General features: G+C 44.1%; 2 protein-coding genes across 3 annotated transcripts in view; one reads left to right on the top strand and one right to left on the bottom strand.

The window, feature by feature from the left end:
• Positions 1-15,427, top strand: part of SCN3B (sodium voltage-gated channel beta subunit 3) — a 31,560-nt gene extending 16,133 nt beyond the window's left edge. For both annotated transcript variants that reach the window (XM_040483369.1, XM_040483370.1), the window contains one exon: positions 11,019-15,427. In XM_040483369.1, the coding sequence (XP_040339303.1) occupies positions 11,019-11,082 (64 nt within the window). In that variant the 3' untranslated portion in view covers positions 11,083-15,427. The remainder of the gene's footprint in view (positions 1-11,018) is intronic.
• Positions 15,428-16,238: 811 nt separating this feature from the next.
• The window catches only part of GRAMD1B (GRAM domain containing 1B), a 246,331-nt gene continuing 241,872 nt past the window's right edge, over positions 16,239-20,697 (bottom strand). The window contains exon 24 of the mRNA XM_040483348.1: positions 16,239-17,336. The gene's annotated coding sequence lies outside the window, so the exon portion shown is untranslated. The remainder of the gene's footprint in view (positions 17,337-20,697) is intronic.

The raw sequence follows: 20,697 nt of genomic DNA, 5'->3' as shown, positions 1-20,697 counted from the left end.
ATACCCATTTTATGGATGAGAAAACTGAACCTGGGAGAGTGTGCCCGGGACCATGTGGCCCGAGGCCCCCAGCAGAGCCTGGATCCTCAAAGAGCTACAACACATGCAAAGGACAGATCAGAAAATCAGTCCACCCGTCTGGGGCAAAGCCAAGGAAACGTATCCATCTTGGCCTGACTCCCAAGTAGAAACCTAAAAGATTCTTGAGAATTAGTAACCGCAAGCCCACTCTCACAATGTTTGGGATTTAAATTTTATACTACTTACATGATCCAGAAAGCTTCAAGCTGAGAAAGTCAATTAAAAGATTAATCCTCAGACAGCGATCACCACGTAGAAGCAAATGAAAAACCATTCTGAAGGGACCTACCCCACAGCTGAGGCTTAACAGGATTCCCTACATAAAGCATTGCTGAATCTGATTTCACAATCTGATCCAAAGCTAAAAGACACAGCAGCAAACAATCCAGCACAAGCAAGAGAAGTAACAAATGGCAAGATTACATCCCAGGAACTTCAGACACAAAAAGGACCTGGTAGAAGTTAGAAAATAAGTTTATTTAAAAGAGTGAAAGCAAGGGGCACCTGGGTGGTTCAGTTGGTTAAGTGTCTGACTTTGGCTGAGGTCATGATCTCACAGTCCATGAGCTCGAGCCCCACACTGGGCTCTGCATTGACAGCTCGGAGCCTAGAGCCTGCATTGGATTCTGTGTCTCCCTCTCTCCACTCTCCCCCACTCACGCTCTGCACTCTCTCTCTTTCTCTCTCAAAAATAAATAAACATTAAAAAAAAATTTTTTTTTAAAAAGAGTGAAAGCAATTAAAAGAGGAACCAAAAGCCCAAGAATAGAATAAGTTGCAAAGAAAAAAGAACGGGCAGATTTTAAATAGGAAGCTTAAAATCTGGAAATGAAAAATAAAGTCAATAAATTTTAAAACTTGATGGATTGGTTCACCAGAACAGTAGATAACAGACACGCTGGAAACAAATGTAAGGAAGGTATAGAGAATGAAGCACAGAGATATAAAAGGCTGGAATATCAGACTGAAACATGAAGAAAGAAAATGAGAATATCTCTTAGAATAGAACAGAGAAGGGGGAGAGGAGCCAAGATGGCGGAACAGCATGGAAGTTTTTTGTGGGCCTCGCGTCCCTGAGATACAGCCAGACCAACACTAACCCATCCTGCGCACCTAGAAAACTGATCTGAGGATTAACACAACAATTTGCACAACCTGGACCACAGAATTCAGCAGGTACCCGGCGCGAAGAGGTGAACTGGGGGAGACAGAAGCCACGGAGGGCAGGGGGCCACTTTTGCATGCGGAGGGAGGACGGAGGCGAGGCAGGGCGGCGGGGGGAAGAATATGGGAAAAGCCTCCCCCCCCCCCCCCGCCCAAGAGCAGCTGGAGAGAAAACGGAAGAGTGGAAACAGCCGCAGAGACTGAACTAAAAAGGGAGAAAGGAGAAAGGAGAGGGTTTAAATTCCGTTAAGACTGTAAACAGGGGAACGCAGAGGCTGCAACTCCGCAGCTCCGTACCTGGCGGTGCTCTGGTGAGAAGGGTGAATCCCCAGGAGCAGAGTGGAGTCCGGGGTTCTTCAGGCCACACAGGGAGAGGCAGTTCACCTGCTGGGAGGACACCTGGTAGAGGCTATGTGGGTCCCCCAAAGGCAAGGCCCCAGCGGAGCCGGAAGAACAACCACGATCGCTGGCGCTGGAACAACGTCGTTGGGGGTGAAGCCTGGTGCCAGGTGTGTGTTGTGATTTTCCACAGCCCCTGAAACACTGCTGCTACACTATCTCGCGAAGTTTTTCTGGGGCGGGCTGGCCCCCGGCCGCAGTCTCTGGGCATCAGCAGCAGCAAGGTCCCGCAAATGTTCCTGGGTGCGGCCGGCACTGCTCTGCAGTGAGACCCTCTGCAGAACAGACCAAAGCCGCAGTCCCTCAGAAGTAAGGAGTCGGGAAACACAGCCGCATCCGAGACAAAACTCAGGAGGGAGGTGCTGCCTGGGGCTTGGTCACGAACCGTGTAAAAGCGGGAAGTAGATGGAATCCAAAGACAAAGGACAGGTGCGCGATTGCTGATCGGGGAGAACAGAATTCAGATACTAGAGACCGGGTGTCTGGGTGACGCCATGGCATCGCTTCCGCGCATGCGCATACGCACCTACAAGCCCCACAACGATCTGCCCCAGTAAGCTAAGCAGCGCCATCTAGTGGAAAACGGAGCCATTACACTAAGCCCCGCCCAACTGGGCCAACCTCAAGTTTCAGGAACACAAATCTCTCCACCTGCTTAGTTTATGGACTATAAAGGGATTCATAATTTGACTTCTAAAAGAAAACGAAGTAATTTCAGTCGTATTTTTGTTCGACTGACTGTTCACCAGTCCATCTATTCAGTTTTCTTTTTTTTTTCTTTTTCGTTTCTTTTCTTTTTCTTGAATACAGAAAGAGAAAAAAATTCATCTTTATTTTCAATTTTTATTAAAAATATGTTTCAATTTTTTTCTACTATATTTTTTACTTTTTTTTTTTTGGTGTGAAAAAAGATGATTTTATTAAAGCATGGGAACAGGACCCATGGGCAGGAAGAGCTGCCTATATTTTTTACTTTTGTGTAAATTTTTTCAAATTCTATTTTACTTCCATCATTTCATTTTAGTCTACTTCAGTGTATTCATTTTTTCAAATTTTCAAACAATTTCCTTCCCCTTTTTTCTCTAATCTGTCAAGCCCCTTTCAACACCCAGACCAAAACACACCTAGGATCTAGATCTAGCATCATTTACTCGATTTTGTGTGTGTGTTTGTTTTTAATTTTTTAATTTTTTTAATTTTAATTTTTTTTACCTCATTAATTCCTTTTCTCCCTTCAAAATGATGAAATGAAGGAATTCACCCCAAAAGAAAGAGCAGGAAGAAACAACAGCCAGGGAATTAACCAACACAGATACAAGCAAGATGTCTGAACCAGAATTTAGAATCAGGATAATAAGAATACTAGCGGGAGTCGAAAATAGATTAGAATCCCTTTCTGCTGAGATAAAAGAAGTAAAAGCTAGTCAGGATGAAATAAATGTTATAACTGAGCTGCAGTTGTGAATGGAGGCCACGGCAGCAAGAATGGATGAGGCAGAACAGAGAATCAGCAATATAGGGGACAAACTTATGGAGAATAATGAAGCAGAAAAAAGGAGGGAGATTAAGGCAAAATAGCACGATTTAAGAATTAGAGAAATCAGTGACTCACTAAAAAGGAACATCATCAAAGTCATAGAGGTCCCAGAAGAGGAAGAGAGAGAAATAGGGGTAGAAGGATTATGTGAGCAAATCATAGAGAAAAACTTTCCTAACCTGGGGAAAGACACAAACATTAAAATTCAGGAAGCACAGAGGACTCCCATTAGATTCAACAAAAACCAACCATCAACAAGACATATCATAGTCAAATTCACAAAATATTCAGGCAAGGAGAGAATCATGAAAGCAGCAAGGGAAAAAAAAGTCCTTAACCTACAAGGGAAGACAGATCAGGTTTGCAGCAGACCTATCCACAGAAACTTGGCAGGCCAGAAAGGAGTAGTAGGATATATTCCATGTGCTGAATCAGAAAAATATGCAGCCAAGAATTCTTTATCCAGCAAGGCCGTCATTCAAAATAGAAGGAGAGGTAAAATGTTTCCCAGACAAACAAAAATTAAAGGAGTTTGTGATCACTAAACCAGCCCTGCAAGAAATTTAAAAAAATTTTTTTAACATTTATTCATTTTTGAAAGGCAGAGAGAGACAGAGTGTGAATGGGGGAGGGGCAGAGAGAGGGGGAGACACAGAATTCTAAGCAGGCTCCAGGCTCCAAGCTGTCAGCACGGAGCCCGATGCGGGGGCTTCATCTCATGGACTGCAAGATCATGACCTGAGTCGAAGTCAGCCGCCTAACTGGCTGAGCCACCCAGGTGCCACCCAGGTGCCCCATCTACAAGAAATTTTAAGGGGAACTCTCTGAGGGGAGAAAAGATGAAAAAATAATAATAATAAAGACCAAAAGCAACAAAGACTAGAAAGGACCAGCGAACACCACCAGAAACTCCAACTCTACAAGCAACATAATGGCAATAAATTCATATCTTTCAGTACTCACTCTAAACATCAATGAGTCCATGCTCCAATCAAAAGACCTAGGGTAACAGAATGGATAAGAAAACAAGATCTATTTATATGCTGTTTGTAAGAGACCCACTTCAGACCTAATGACACCTTCAGATTGAAAGTAAGGGGATGGAGAACCATCTATCATGCTAACGGTCAACAAAAGAAAGCCAGAGTAGCCATACTTACATCGGGCAATCTAGACTTTAAAATATGGACTGTATCAAGAGATGAAGAAGGGCATTATATCATTATGATAATTAATTATAATTTATATTATTGTTAATTATCATAATTAAGAATTATGATAATTATATCATAATTAAAGGGTCTATCCACCAAGAAGACCTAACAATTGTTAACATTTATGCGCCAAATGTGGAAACACCCAAATATATAAATCAATTAATCACAAACATAAAGAAACTCGTTGATAGTAATACCATAATAGTAGGGGACTTCAATACCCCACTCACAGCAGTAGACAGATCTTCTAATCAAAAAATCAACAAAGAAACAATGGCTTTGAATGACACACTGGACCAGGTGGATTTAACAGATATATTCAGAACATTTCATCCTAAAGCGGCAGAATATACATTCTTCTCCAGTGCACATGGAGCGTTCTCCAGAACAGACCACATACTGGGTCTCAACAGCCCTCAACAAGTACAGAAAGACTGAGATCATACTATGCATGTTTTCAGACCACAATGCTTTGAAACTCGAAATCAACCACAAGAAAAAATTTGGAAAGGTAAGAAACACTTGGAGACTAAAGAACATCCTACTAAAGAATGAATGGGTTAACCAAGAAGTTAAAGAGGAAATTAAAAAGTTCATGAAACCGATGAAAATGATAACACCACAACCCAAAACCTCTGGGACGCAGCAAAGGCAGTCATAAGAGGAAAGTATATAGCAACCCAGGCCTTCCTAAAGAAGGAAGAAAGATCTCAGATATACAACCTAACCTTACACCTTAAAGAGCTGGAAAAAGAACAGCAAATAAAACCCCAAAACAGCAGAAGGCAGGAAATAATAAAGATCAGAGCAGAAATTAATGCTATTGAAACCAAAAAAACAGTAGAACAGATCAATGAAACCAGAAGCTGGTTCTTTGAAAGAATTAACAAAATTGATAAACCATTAGCCAATTTGATCAAAAAGAAAAAGGAAAGGGCCCAAATAAATAAAATCAAGAATGAAAGAGGAGATTGGGGCGCCTGGGTGTCTCAGTTGGTTGAGCGTCCGACTTTGGCTCAGGTCATGATCTTCCGGTCCATCCGTGAGTTCAAGCCCCGCGTTGGGCTCTGTGCCGACAGCTCGGAGCCTGGAGTCTGCTTCACATTCTGTGTCTCCCTCGCTCTCTTCCCCTCCCCCACTCATGCTCTGTCTCTCTCTGAAAAATGAATAAACATTAAAAGAAAAAAAAAGAGTGAATAGAGGAGAGATTGCAACCAACACAGCAGAAATAAAAATACTAAGAGAATATTATGAGCAATTATATGCCAATAAAATGGGCAATATGGAAGAAATGGACAAACTCCTAGAAACATATACACTACCAAAACTGAAACAGGAAGAAATAGAAAATTTGAACAGACCCATAACCAGTAAGGAAATTGAATTAGTAATCAAAAATCTCCCAAAAAAGAAGAGTCCAGGGCCAGATGACTTTCCAGGGGAATTCTACCAAACATTTAAGGAAGAGTTAACACCCATTCTCTTGAAGCTGTTCCAAAAAATAGAAATGGAAGGAAAACTTCCAAACTCTTTCTATGAAGCCAGCATTACCTTGATTCCAAAACCAGAGACCCTGCTAAAAGGGTGAACTATAGACCAATTTCCCTGATGAACATGGATGCAAAAATCCTCAACAAGATATTCGCCAACCAGATCCACCAATACATTAAAAAAATTATTCACCACATCCAAGTGGGTTTTATACCCGGGATGCAGGGCTGGTTCAATATCCACAAAACAATCATTGTGATTCATCACATCAATAAAAGAAAGGACAAGAACCATACGATCCTCTCAATAGATGCAGAGAAGGCATTTGACAAAATACAGCATCCTTTCTTGATAAAAATCCTCAAGAAAGTAGGGACAGAAGGATCATACCTCAAGATCATAAAAACCATATAAGAAAGACTCAACGCTAATGTCATCCTCAATGGGGAAAAACTGAGAGCTTTCCCCTTAAGGTCAGGAACAAGACAGGGATGTCCACTCTTGTCCCTGTTATTCAACATAGTATTGGAAGTCTTAGCCTCTGCAATAAGACAACACAAAGAAATAAAAGGTATCCAAACAAGCCAAGAGGAGGTCAAACTTTCGGTCTTCACAGATGACATGATACTCTATATGGAAAACCCAAAAGATTCCACCAAAAACCTGCTAGAACTGATCGATGAATTCAGCAAAGTTGCAAGATATAAAATCAATGCACAGAAATCAGTTGCATTCCTATACACCAACAATGAAGCAACAGAAGAGAAATGAAGGAATTGATCCCATTTATACTTGCACCAAAAACCATAAAATACCTAGGAATAAATCTAACCAAAGAGGTGAAAAATCTATACACTGAAAACTATAGAAAGCCTATGAAAGAAATTGAAGAAGACACACAAAAAAAAATGGAAAAAGATTCCATGCTCCTGGATAGGAAAAACAAATATTCTTAAAATGTCAATACTACCCAAAGCAATCTACATATTCAATGCGATCCCTATCAAAATAACACCAGCATTCTTCACAGAGCTAGAACAAATAACCCTAAGATTTGTTTGGAATCAGAAAAAAACCCGAATAGCCAAAGCAATCTTGACAAAGAAAACCAAAGCAGGAGGCATCACAATCCCGGACTTCAAGCTATACTACAAAGCTGTAATCATCAAGACAGTATGGTACTGGCACAAAAACAGACACGCAGATCAATGGAACAGAACAGAGAACCCAGAAATGGACCCACAAACGTATGGCCAACTAATCTTTGACAAAGCAGTAAAGAATATCCAATGGAAAAAAGACAGTCTCCTCAGTAAGTGGTGCTGGGAAAACTGGACAGCGACATGTAGAAAAATGAACCTGGCCCACTTTCTTACACCATGCACAAAAATAAATGCGAAATGGATGAAAGACCTAAATGTAAGACAGGAAGCCATCAAAATCCGAGGAGAAAGCAGGCAAAAACCTCTTTGATCTTGGCCGCGGCAACTTCTTATTCAACATGTCTCCGGAGGCAAGGGAAACAAAAGCAAAAATGAACTACTGGAACCTCATCAAAATAAAAAGCTTCTGCACAGCGAAGGAAACAATCAGCAAAACTAAAAGGCAACTGACAGAATGGGAGAAGATGTTTGCAAATGACATATCAGATAAAGGGTTAGTATCCAAAATCTATAAAGAACGTACCAACTCAACACCCAAAACAATAATCCAGTGAAGAAATGGGCAAAAGTCACAAATAGACACTTCTCCAAAAAAGACATCCAGATGGTGAACCAACACAGGAAAAAATGCTCAACATCACTCATCACCAGGGAAATACAAATCAAAACCACAATGAGATACCACCTCACACCTGTCCGAATGGCTAACATTAACAACTCAGGCAACAACAGATGTTGGTGAGGATGTGGAGAAAGAGGATCTCTTTTGCATTGTTGGTGGCAATGCAAGCTGGTGCAGCCACTCTGGAAAACAGTATGGAGGTTCCTCAAAAAACTAAAATTAGAACTACCCTACGACCCAGCAATTGCACTACTAGGTATTTATTCAAGGGATACGGATGTGCTGTTTCGAAGGGACACATGCACCCCAATGTTTATAACAGCACTATCCACAATAGCCAAAGTATGGAAGGAGCCCAAATGTCTACCAATGGATGAATGGATAAAGAAGATGTGGTATATATATATATACAATGGAGTATTACTCGGCAATCAAAAAGAATGAAATCTTGCCATTTGCAATTACGTGGATGGAACTGGAGGGTACTATGCTAAGCGAAATTAGTCAGAGAAAGACAAATATCATATGACTTCACTCATATGAGGACTTTAAGACACAGAACAGATGAACACAAGGGAAGGGAAGCAAAAATAATATTAAAACAGAGAGGGGGACAAAGCATAAGAGACTCAAATATGGAGAACAAACAGAGGGCTATTGGAGGGGGGATGGGCTAAATGGGTAACACCTAACAGAGGGTGTGTGTGGGGGGGGATGGGCTAAATGGGTAAGGGGCATTAAGGAATCTACTCCTGAAATCACTGTTGCACTATCTGCTAACTAATTTGGATGTAAATTTTAAAAAAATAAAATTAAAGATTAAAAAAAAAAAAAAGAATAGAATAGAGAAAATGGAGGAGAAACAATATTCGGAGATACAATGGCTAAACAGAGCATGACTTCTCAGATTCAGGAAGCACGCATGTCCTGAGCAGGATAAATATTAAATGTAAACACCAATCAGGGTTGCTTGGGTGGCTCAGTTGGTTGAGTTTCCAACTTCAGCTCAGGTCATGATCTCACGGTTTGTGAGTTCGAGCCCTGCATTGGGCTCTGTGCTGACAGCTCAGAGCCTGGAATATGCTTTGGATAATGTGTCTCCCCCTCTCTCTGCCCCTCGCCTGCTCACGCTGTGTCTCTCTCTCTTAAAAATAAACATTAAAAAAAAAAATCAAACACCAATCATCTTTAAAGTGATAAATGGCAGCCACTGAGATAACCTCCAGCAAATACCATCTGTGTTATAATACTAGACACGTCTCCCTGCTTCTATTAATATTATATTGCAGTTTGTAGGTAGTGTACTAAGTAAATACAAAGGGGAAAAAAAGAATAAAAATTGTAAGGGAAGAAACTAAAGAATCATGATTCACACCCAGTATAATTATCTACTGTTGGTTTGAAACCTCCTATGGAGCTTCCCGGGTGTCACCTGAAACCTGCCCCCATACACGGAAGGCAGGGAGAGACTGAAGGAAGACACAGGCCACCCCAGATTGGGAGCTGGTAGGTTGAGTGAGCCAGGGTGCGAATGGAAGGCTTTTCTAGGGCAGCCACAAGATAAGCCTGCCAGAATCTTAAAGGTTTATGTAGAGAGGCCTTAGCTAGGTTCGGACATGTATATTGTCCAGATAGTCTTAACACCACATCCGTGTCCTGAAGATGTGGCCTTGGGGCAGCTTCTGGGAGTGGGGAAGGCAACTGGAAGGGACACCCCAAGGAAAGTGGAAGGGGGAGCCCCTGATTGCTGGGGTCCAGCTTACAAGTCACCTGGCAGCCACATCCTTTCCATGACCCCCTCTACCACCTACATAGAAAATACAATGGAATCTACAGACAAACCATTAGAGTGAGTGAGAATGTTCCACAAGACTGTTGATACAAATCACAACATAAAAGTATAAAAACCACCTATGGTTCCAGCCACAAAAATTTAGAAAAACATTTAAATATTGAAAACATTGGAAAACATTTCCGTTACAGTAGCAACAGTCTCCAGTACCTGGGGATACATTTGATAAAAACGTGCAAGACCTTTGAGGAGAAAAGCACAAAACTTTACTGAAAGACTTAAGACCTAAATAAATGGAGAATAAAAGCTCGCTGTTGTAAACACGGCAATGGTCTCCTAAATTAGTCAGCAAATTCAATGACATTTCAATCAAAATACCCATTAGATTGTTCAAGGAACTCAATTAGCTGATCTTAAAAGTCACATGGAAGAGCAAAGAGCCAAAACTAGTCTAAACCAAGAGATGACCAGATAGTGAATATTTTAGGCTTTGCAGGCTACACAGGGTCTCTGTTGTATATTGTTCTTTGGTTTTTCTTCTTTGTTCGTAACCCTTACAACTGTTCTTAGTTCACGAGCCATAGTTTGCCTATTTCAGAAAAAGAACAATACTTAAGGAAGGTGGCTGGTAGGACTTTTCCTATCAGATATGAAGATTTCTTATAGAGAAATTAAAGAATTTGTTGATACTGTCTTAAGCATACAGCACAAAGAGAATAAAACAGAGAGCCCCCAAATAGATAAATGTGTACATACAATTTTATATAATATATGACAGAAGTGGCACCACAATCACTTAGGGAAGAATGAACTCTCCAATATATGGTAGAAGGACAATTCCTTATCCATATGGAAAAGAAAGTAAGAGTCCCCATCTCTCACAGTAAACAAAAATAAGTTGTAAGTGGATGTAGAGATGAGATAAAACATAAAACTTGAAAATTCTATTAAGGGAATATAAGACAGTATCTTCAGTACACAGAGAGGAAAAATGGATAATTTTCATGACACTATATCTAAAAATCTTTTGTTCATTACAAGAATCCATAAACAAAGTTTAGACTGGGAGAAGATATTTTCAAGACACAAAACCATCAAAGAAAAATCCATGAGAGAGACATCTCAGAAGGAAAGCTGCCAAAGCAAATGAACAGTCGAATTACAGAAGCAGTAATCCAAATAGTCTATAATCTTATGAAAAATGTACATCAGCAGTGATCAGGGAAATAAATATTAAAGCAACTATAAAGTATAATTTCACATCCATCAGTTTGGCCAACATTGTAATCTAACAATAAGAAGTCCTGAGATCCATGTGGATAAATGGGAAGATTCACACACTGCTAGTGGAGGGAAAAAATAAAAACGCCTATTATTCTAGTTCCCTATGAAAGGACCATTCTAGTTTTCTCTTGGGACACACAGGAAGAAGGAAACGCGGAGCTATTCTATAGATGTCCTTGTTCCTGTGCCCTTGTTCTTTCCCTTTTCTTGTGTTCCCACCCCTGGGTACTAAAGTATTGATTCTCTCCCCCCATATGCCCTCCTCCAGGTCTGACTACCTTGCCATCCCATCAGAGAACAAAGAGAACTCTGCGGTACCAGTGGAAGAATAGAAGGGTGTGACTGAGGTGATGTACAGGGAAGGGCAGGCGAAGGTGGATAAGGATGGCAGCTTGTACAAGTGACTTGGTCACCCACACCCAAGTGACTTTAAATTTGACCCCGTAGATTTCTACCCTACCCAGAGTTCCCACCCTCGGGGTACTTCTTAAAGTCGATATCCAGGTCACAAAGCTCTGTGTGACGTCAAGCCCTTCAGAAAGTGAATTGCTTTGGCCTGAGCAATGTGAACTTCTTACCCACAGCAACAAAAAGTAGTCCCCCTACTCCCTCCTTTGTAAGGATTGTGGATTTGGTCAGTGTCTTTGGCTGGCCTGGACTGGGCCAGGCTGGAAATTCTCAGTGAGTTGTTTTATTGTTGGTAGGTGGGCTGGACACTGAGGGACTGGATATTCCAAGTTCAGGGATGTTAACAGCATCAGGAGGGTGCCCCAGGGGCCAGATCACTTCCCTTCATGCATCCATCCTTCTATTCATTCATCATGCATCCGCTCACCTCTGAACTTTCACCTCTGACTTCTAACTCCATCAGACTTCTACACACCATAAGACTTGGCCAGTACTGAGGAGTAAACATTTCTACACGGACTCAACCTCACCCTGTTCCAGCTTTCAAGCAAGGAGCTCCCATGCCAACTGGACTTCCCTGTGCTCCAAATGACTTTGTACAAATGCTGAAGATGGCACACCCCTCTGTCCCTAACTGGTTGGAACTGGCTCATTCTTCTTTGTTGCAAGTGAAAGCATGTCTTAATGGAAGGAAGTAAGAATGATTAATTTGGTTAAAGCAGGAGCATCATGCAGTGGGATTCCTTGAAATCAGTCCCTCCACCCCCACCCCCCGCCAAGTTCCTGGCCCACTTGACTAGAGCATCAGAGCAAAGCATGCCTTTCTAGGATCTTCAGTGATAGAAAGTTTAAGCATGGACCAAGATGTTCTCTGGAACTTGGTACTCTGGGGCTAGATCCCGATAGGTCTCTAAGGACTAGGTTGGCCTCAGTCCTTCAAGAAGCCAAAGACAGAAGTGGCCCTTAAAAGTCATACAACATGTTCATCACCCTATGTGTGCCTTCCAAGTGGAGCACACCATCTGAGATGGCTGGGAAGCATTATATTCTTGTGGGCACTGAAACTGAAATTTCTAAATTCTTTTCCTCAAAATTCCTGTAGGTCAGTATTATCCCTCCTTTTACAGGAGGCAACGGAGACTCAGGGCTCAACTAAGAGATTTCAGAGGATAAACTGGAACATAGTAAGCCTTAGGCGCTTCCCACTTGACACTTTCAGAGATGGGATAATTTTGGTTTTAAAAAGACCTTGAAACTGAGTTTGGCTACAGCCATGCCTCTTTCACAAGCACAGGGGTGGACTGTCTGGCTGAGGTTAACTCTGATAGACCCACACACCTGGAAACTAGCCAAAAGGCAGAGAGGAGAACATGGGGTAGACATGAAGAGTTTCCTTAGTGAAAAGATTTGTGACTCTGAAAAATCCTCCAGAGACTGCATCTGGGAATATTTAAACTAAGAAACGTGCTTTTTAGTCTGAGAAGGATGATGAGAGAATGAGTGAAGTGATAGGGGCAGGATGGGCTAGGTGAATCCATGATGTCTAGTTGTTGAGGGTTTCTTTCCTTTCTAGATTTTGGGAGAGCACAGGGACACTGGAAAACTTTCAGTCAGTATCTCGTTTCGTTTTTGAGTGACTGGTCCAAATGTGATGTCCTTCAGCACCTAGTGACCGAGGGGAAGGCTGCTTCATGGGTTCTGAGAACATGCAAGTGGCTGGGACTCAATGACAGGTGTCCCTCAGATCTGGGGGAATTCATGGGGAAAGATCACACTCCTCTGTCTTTGGGCCTCACCCGACGAACTCATTTTTTTCCAACTCTTCCATTCTTGGGGAAGTAGACACAAGTCCTTGTTCACACGTTCAAGAGTCCAATTTTATTGAAGAAAATACTTGCAGTAAACTTACGGCCTTTCTCATCGGTAACTTTGCACGATTCCTCCGAAATCAGGGACAGAATATAGATCATTTTTCGTACTTTATAGAGAATAGGCGTGGATTACTGTGCAGTTCTCCTGATCCCGTGGCTGGTGGATGGCTGAGCTTTCAGTAGGAGCGAGCTACTTCCTATCACCCCACCTTCCTCTTGCTTCCAGTAGACAATGCATCTAAGCATTGAACTCAAAATCAAGTCATATGCATGATGGCTGCCTTTTTGTTTTCTTTTTAAAAAGCCCACCCCAGATGTTTCCTGAGTGGTTTTTAATGAACTGAATGGCACCTACCATCTCCCCCCACCCCCGCCCTTATTTACGTTTTACAGGTAATCTTTTTTTTTAACTTCTCAACCCTTCTCATTCTCAATTCTGTCATTAGAGCAATATGGTTTACAAAGTGCTTTCATTTCTGTTACCTTAGTTCTCCACAGCTAGCCCTGTGGGGTGGGTATTAGTGATACCCACATCACAAGTGAGCAAGCACACTGAGGCTGCTGGAGGCTAAGAAGCTTTACCACATGCTAAGGTCATACAGCCGGTAAGTGGAGAGCTCGGTTCCTTTTTCCACTTTGATCACAGCTGCATCGTTTCCTCTCATTGATGATGAGCTTTTGCCTCATCTTTGCCTCTCCTGGTTGTCCTGAGATGTCTGACGTCTTCTCTCACCCCTAGTGCCACCCGACGGCTCCTCTACCGCTTTGCTTCTTAGCCAGTGCTCCTAATGTGCTTTGAGAGTCTATCTCGTTTTGGTTTTCTCTTTCTAGTTGGTTTCCACGTCACTCTTTCTCCCTTAGCGTAATTCAACTCCTTCTTGGGAGACTTGATCAGGACTACAGAACTAAGGGTAGTGTGACCCCCAACCTGCTTCAAATCCTCCCTGCTCCCCATATTCCTAGAGGACCCAGACCAAATGTGCATTGCTCTGGAAACTTCATCTGGCATGCTGTTCCTATAAAGGGCTTAGAAATGTTCTCAAGGGCTATCATCACTTTAGGAACCCCATCTGTTATCTTGGTGCTGGATATTTTCCATGACCAATCCTCAATAACACAATTCACTAAAGACCAGGCCAGGCTTAGGTCTTATTTTCCTTTTCCTACTGCTTAACAGCCAAGAACTTGACCCTGCTCAAATCAGTTGGCACTGTATTGACCTTTACTGCTAGCTCAGTCTTATATCACAGCCCTGACTCCTGTGTGGACGTACTGTGACAGACACTGCCTGTACCTACTCCCACCTTTATTTTGTTTGTTTAAAAGCATTTTCCCTTATTTTCTCCATCCCCCAAAATCCACACACCCAGATTTCTCTTTGAGTTTCTGGTTTCTCCTTCGACGCCCGACTAGATGTTAGTAGGAGAGGAATTTTTCAAAGCAGGAACATGCTGGATACATGTGTATAGCAATGAATGGTTAAGACAAGAGACAGTAGCTCCCTCCTCTTCCTAGGAAACTACTAGATCAAAAAGGAAAGTACACCCAACTCAGAATCTGTGAACTGGACATCAATCAGAGGGGAAAGGCTGTGTAACTGGCATCTTTGTAGGAAGAAACAAAAGCTAGACACATTTCAGAATAGATCTTGGTTCTCCTTTCCCAAATTAACAAAGAAATAGAAAAGTACAGTAAAATGAAGCCTTCCTCACCCCTCCTTTTGTAAATGAAAGATCCCTAAGCCAGTGAACTCACCTAGTCACTGTGAGTGTATCTGAGTAGTACTGTGTTCATCCTCCAATCATCCATCCATTCTGCATTTCAGCACCACTCTGCCTGGAGCACCAATCTAGAGCCTCAGTGTGCCCCGTGGTCTTAGGTCTGAAAAATACCATCATCCAAACTTGTCCTAATCTCTGAAACTCCACCATAGCAGAGAACTCATGTTGAGTTATCTTACTTGAGTTTAGTAGGACCCAGTAGATAAGTACGTGCAGCAAGTCTGAGTCGTAGTAATCAAACTCAATCCCGATCACAGGCCAGATAAGCCTCAACGCTGGTAATACGTCTCCCTTACAGACCCCGAGTCACCATTAGGCAAGAGCTGCATCTGATGTCAGCGTGTGTGATGGGGAGGGAGGCCACGGAAGCACCGTGCTTGTAGGTTTGGGAAACACCATCAGATACCATTAGTAAACTCCTGAGGTCTTTCAACTGATGGATCTCCTTGCCACATTGTCACCTTCATAGTGCTTTTTCTTCATTTTCCACAGCCAATCTTTTTCTGAACTCTAGCAATGTTGTTCCTGATCACCCAAGCTCTCGACAACCTAATGGCAGTATGTAGTGTTTTTCAGGAAATACCCTGTTCGTGTCAATAAAGTGTCCCTACACACAGCTTGCTCTGGTTTTGCTCTACAATGTGCGTCTGCCACGAATACTATGGCCTCGACCTCCCCCTCCAGCCTGCATCAATTCCTGAACTCACCATCAGTGGACATTTTCCCAGGCGATGAAAAATGCATTTAACAGTCTGAATTAAACACCATAAATGTGTGATCTAGCTGCTCTTTCCCTCTTCTCCTGGGGCGCCCCCCCCCCAAATAAAAGAGTCAATAGTCCTCTCCTGCCTGACACCAAGAAAGTTTCCCACCAGGTGGCAAGGGGCTAACTCCCTTACCGGTCTAGGTTAAGGAAATAGAGCAAAGCTGTCTCTCAATGTCTACCTTCCTGGAAATGCCAAGGCACAAAAGGGAAAAGTTACATAAGAAGTTGTTGTTGGGATTCAGTCTACCATATGCTCCTATAATAATAGTACTGGTTAATAATGGAATAAAAATTATCTCAGTATGGTACCAGGCACTATACTAAGAAACACACACACACACACACACACACACACACACACACACACACACACTTTTATATTATCTCTAAACAACTGAGGCTTGGAATAATGGCTGGGGACCAAGGTCACACAGCTGATAAACAGTGATGCTAAAATCTCTACTCAGGTATGATTCCAAAACTCATCCATTCAACTTTATCAGGCTGCCTCCCTCCCCAGGAAAGGGCGTCCTAGATGTTGGGTGGATGGCTGTGCATATATGTATCAGCATGCCTACATACACACGTCTTTGGACCTTGCCCTCATCACATCTGGGAGAACCGAAAACATTTGGGACAATGAGTGCTTACGAGTCCAGCAATAAACACACACACCATTTATTATTTGTAGTTCAATACTTTTTCTTTTAATTCATACTGTACTTCCATGGCTCTAGCTACTTTACATTAAGATTTGGCTGGGAAGCCGTGTATGGTTTCTAGGTAATAGCAGTTAAGTTTTCAGACCTTGCGCACAGCGCCAGGCAAAGTACAGTTATAGATCCAAATACAGATGGCCAGACAACTCGACTGCAATCAACCTGTGTTCTTTCCCATATATGGCCCAGTGCAGGTGTTGGGGGCTGCTCCCTCTGCCTCACCCCACTCCACCCCTTGTCAGGATTATCCAGGGGCCACTATGGCCTCTGACCCATCCTCCCCACCTTGAAGTCTAGGCTGAGTGGGGGGAAAAGCACCATGGGTTTGGGAAGATGATCTGGTCCATGCAGAGAGTGGTCTGGCCCTAGAGTGCAGGATAGGGAAATGTGGGGAGCCACACACTACTGTTGGCAAATATGGTTGCTTTTGTTACGCGATCTCAGCACGTGGCATCCAAGCCCAGGGCCAACTCCCCAGACAGCCAGCTGTCTTGCCTGGAGCAGAGGCCGCCATTTTGCTTCTGCAGCGTCTCACTGTGTCGAGAGAAGCAAGGGGGCCAAGGGGCAGAGATGACAAGATTCTTTATGCTTTCACATGTCGGGTAGATCGTCTGGCATCAGCTCCTCTTGGCAGGCAAGGTGCTTCTCACCAGCAGCCAAGGCTCCAATCCAGGCTCCCAGGCCTGCTGAGGACCTCAAGTCACAACAGAAAACAATGCCCAAGACCCCTGAGCTGTCGTACAGAACACCAAGACAGGGAGCTGGCTGGGCCCATTGCAGCCATGGCTGGAGCAGGAGTGAGGTAACAAGGCTGGGCAGAGAGGTGGGGAGGGAGCTCTCTACACCTTGTGCAAATCCCTACTCCACATCAGGGAAGCAGGGGCGTTAAAAAGACGGCCTTCCAGAAAATCGCTCCACTCGGACCCAAAACGCATCTTCTGGAAGAAAACATAGAGGTGGAGGGAGTGGGGATAGCCTGCTGGAGGCTGGGGGACGAGGGTCAAGGATGTCAAGTGGTAGATGGGATGATTGTCCCACAGCCTAGAGACAAAGGGTGGGGGAGGAGAGAGTCAGGAAGCCAGGTTCTCAAGTTTCCGACTGGAGTGGGGAGGTGGGGTCCGGGGTGTGGGGAGGGAGACCACAGCCCTGCCACCTGGGGGCCCTAGAGAGGAAGGGCTGGCTTTGGCTGCCCTGCAGAGCTAAAGCAACAGCACAGCATGGCACAGAAAGCATCCTTCTGGGACCACAAATAGTCTAGAAAGAGTCTTCCCCTAGTCCTTTCTGCAAGATTTCACCCTAGAAATGCTGTCCACAAATGATTTAGACATGGTTCAAGCATGGATCAGGGAGAGGGACACAGAGGGAAGCCATTTCTAGCAAAGCATTCCTCTTGGAGGTTTCTTGATCCCCCTCTTCCTTCCTAAAATCCCAGATTCTTAGGGTCAGTGCTCTAAAGCAACCCAAGGATTTTAGCCAAAGGTTCACAATTAATCTAAAACCCAACAAGGTTTGAATCGAGCCAAAAGAGAAGTGCTAGGGCCAGGAATGGCTTCTCTCCAGTGTTTCTTCTAGCAAGGAGGAGGAAGGATGGACAGATGAAAGGCTTTATAGCCTAGAGACGAAAGATGAGCTCAATCCAAGATGGTGCCATTCTTGCCATTATCCTCCTCCCAACTTAGAGAAAGTCCCTTCCCAAACAAAGACTAAGCCAAAAAAGGAAGAACCACCCTCCTAGGTTAATACTAGGAAATACGACAAACCTGATCTCCCCTTCCCTACCTCACTAGGCCTCCCTAGTCCTGCCAGCCCATAAAGAAGAAAGTTAACTACCCTGGATTTCTTGGGAACCCTGATGCTGTCCTACTACCCCTCTAAACACCAGGGAAGCTCTAGCCCAGACGCTTGTTCTCTTCTGGCAGAGCACCTTCCACGTTTGAGAAAGCCCTGCCTTGCCAGTCTCTGACCCAGCCTCCAAGACAATGCTCAGCTAGAACCTATCTTCGAGACAGTCTAGCCTACCCCCCTTCCTGTTACGAACGAGGATACTGATGTTCAGAAAGGGGAGGGGACTTGTCTAAGAGCAGAGCCAGGCCTCGGGCCCAGGTCTCCTGACTCTGCCCAGTGCCCTTACAGACAGCTTCAGGTTGCCGGTCTTGTTGCCCCTGTGCCAGGGAGGTGGACGGGGGACGGACGAGTTGTAGACACGAGTGGATTCTCCAAGGCCAATCTTAATCCCTTCAAGTACACGGCAGTTGGAAGTATAGACCCAGTAGTTGTTTGCCACCTGGTTAGAAACTTTGCAAAATCTTTGAGCGCAAGCTCTCAATTGTTACGACAGAAATCCTCACATAAAGACTCCTATGTGACCAGAATTCTTACATGAACAAAAACAAAGCACTGGCTGGAAGATGAATCCCTTTTCTTTGACAGGCTATTGAATAAGGGGTGGGGGGGGGGGGGGGAAGCTTTTGTTTGGGAGTCAACAGAGGTGCTGAGCTTTCTCCTGGTTTGAAGGTTTAAAACGTTATTATATCAGAGAGTGCCCACCAGAGAGATCATGATTCCTAGGAAAGAGGCAGGTGGAGGGACGTTCCCTGCGTGTAGACCCTGTCTCCCAGGCTCACACCCCCAGAAACCATGATGATTCCTTGGACATACTAAATGCGTCCCTCCCTGTTACCTACTCCTCCCTGGAATGGCTGAAGAGGTAAAGCAAAAGCTGAGCAACTCTGCGTAGCCAGGCCCACTTGTATTACTTTACTGCTGGCAGAGAACTCTTTGTAAGTCATCCCAAAGGTCCCACCATGGACCTTCAACAATTGAACGGATTTAGATAAATATTGGTACATGGATTAAGTTAGAGAATTCACCATTTTTGCTTTCAAAAGTTTCTGAGACTAATTTTGGCTTCTGGCCACTGCACCAGGAAAATTTCTAGCAGTCTGCACTATTCCTCCTTTGGCCCAGGGCCCACGAGCCCTGACCCTCACCAGGGGGTCTCCCATTCAAAGCCCCGGACAAGAGTGAGTGGTGACCCACTGACCCGTGGGCCTATGCACCCTTCCCAAGGATTATGTTCAACTCCATCCCTCACATCTCCTTTTCTAGAGGAGGGATATCAATTCTAGCTGATTCTGTGGAGCCTTCTCAGCCTACTCCCCTGGGGCATGTATTCCTGCTCTTAGAGCAATAATAAGGCCATATTCTCAGACTAAAAAGTCAAAAACTTGTCTTTGATTATAGAAGTGGGATGCTCCGGCCATTCCAAGAGAAGAACACAACTTGCCCTTCTTTTGGGCCACATCAGTGAGAAGCCCTGCGTTCTTCTGTCCCTCGCATCATAATGAGCAATCTAAAAGAACTTTCCTTGCCAAACTGGTACAATCCTTTCCTGACTGAGCGCTGTGAGCTCTGCCTGGGGCTGGCAGGATCCCTCTGGTCGTTATATGTTAGAATAGCAATTGGTGAATAAAAAATGGTAATCGTGGCTACAAGGGCCCGACGAGGTCAGATAGAGGTCAGATAAGTGCAGGAATCCTAGTGAACCAACTCCAAAATGGATCTGGATGACTCACTTTCTCCTCCTTAGTGCTCTCATACCTCCCTGGGGCCAGAGACCAGAGAAGGCTTTGCCCCCTTTACCAGAATTCTCCTAAGTCTTAGAAACAGGATTTGGAATGGCCTCTAAAGGGCAGAGACTCAATCAGGCCTTTTCCTTCACAAATGCACGCACGTTTCCCAAATGTATTCCTTCCAAAAGCCTAGGTCTCCTTCCTTGTGCAGAAGGTCTCCAGTGTCTCCCTTGGCTAAAGTTGGCTCTTCTCTTAGAGTAAACGATGCTGGCAGCCAAGTGAGCACTCACCAAGTTGCTCACTACTTACACAGCATTCCGTGTGAACCCACAATATGTACAATGTGAGGGCACTCACTCTCCCTAAACCCCGGACGTCCCTAGGGCACCCTGGATCGTCCCGGAAATCAAATGGACAGCTCAAAACGAAGGAATTAGAGCCACAGGCCCGGCTTGCTTATAACCACTTAAAAAGGGGTTTAACAAGATCAAAAATGCTCCATCCTGGCTAATAAACAATGTGTGCTCTTAGGGCACAGAGAAAAAATAGGGCTTTAGGCACTAAAAAGTGACACTTCACCCAGATCCAGCCTGGGAGAAGACCAGAGAGAAGGGGGGTGGGAAGGTCAGAAATTCCCAGCCCTTATTGGGTCCACACCCTACACGGGTTAGGGGAAGGTGCAGGGGTGATGGAGGAGAACACCATTAGGTACACAAGTCCCCAGGGGAGCCTTCAGCTACAAAGCCCAATCACGCAGGCACAGCCTTCCCAGCCCTCCAGCCTCCAACCGGGCTGGGGGCGTGGCGTCCACAGAAAGGGGCGTGGCCTCA

The sequence above is a fragment of the Herpailurus yagouaroundi genome, unplaced genomic scaffold (genome assembly GCF_014898765.1).
Source record: "Herpailurus yagouaroundi ecotype Mexico unplaced genomic scaffold, PumYag 161, whole genome shotgun sequence".
NCBI classification, from domain to species: domain Eukaryota; kingdom Metazoa; phylum Chordata; class Mammalia; order Carnivora; family Felidae; genus Herpailurus; species Herpailurus yagouaroundi.
Note: the sequence above shows the minus strand (reverse complement) of the source record. Positions and strands in the feature narration are given on the sequence as shown.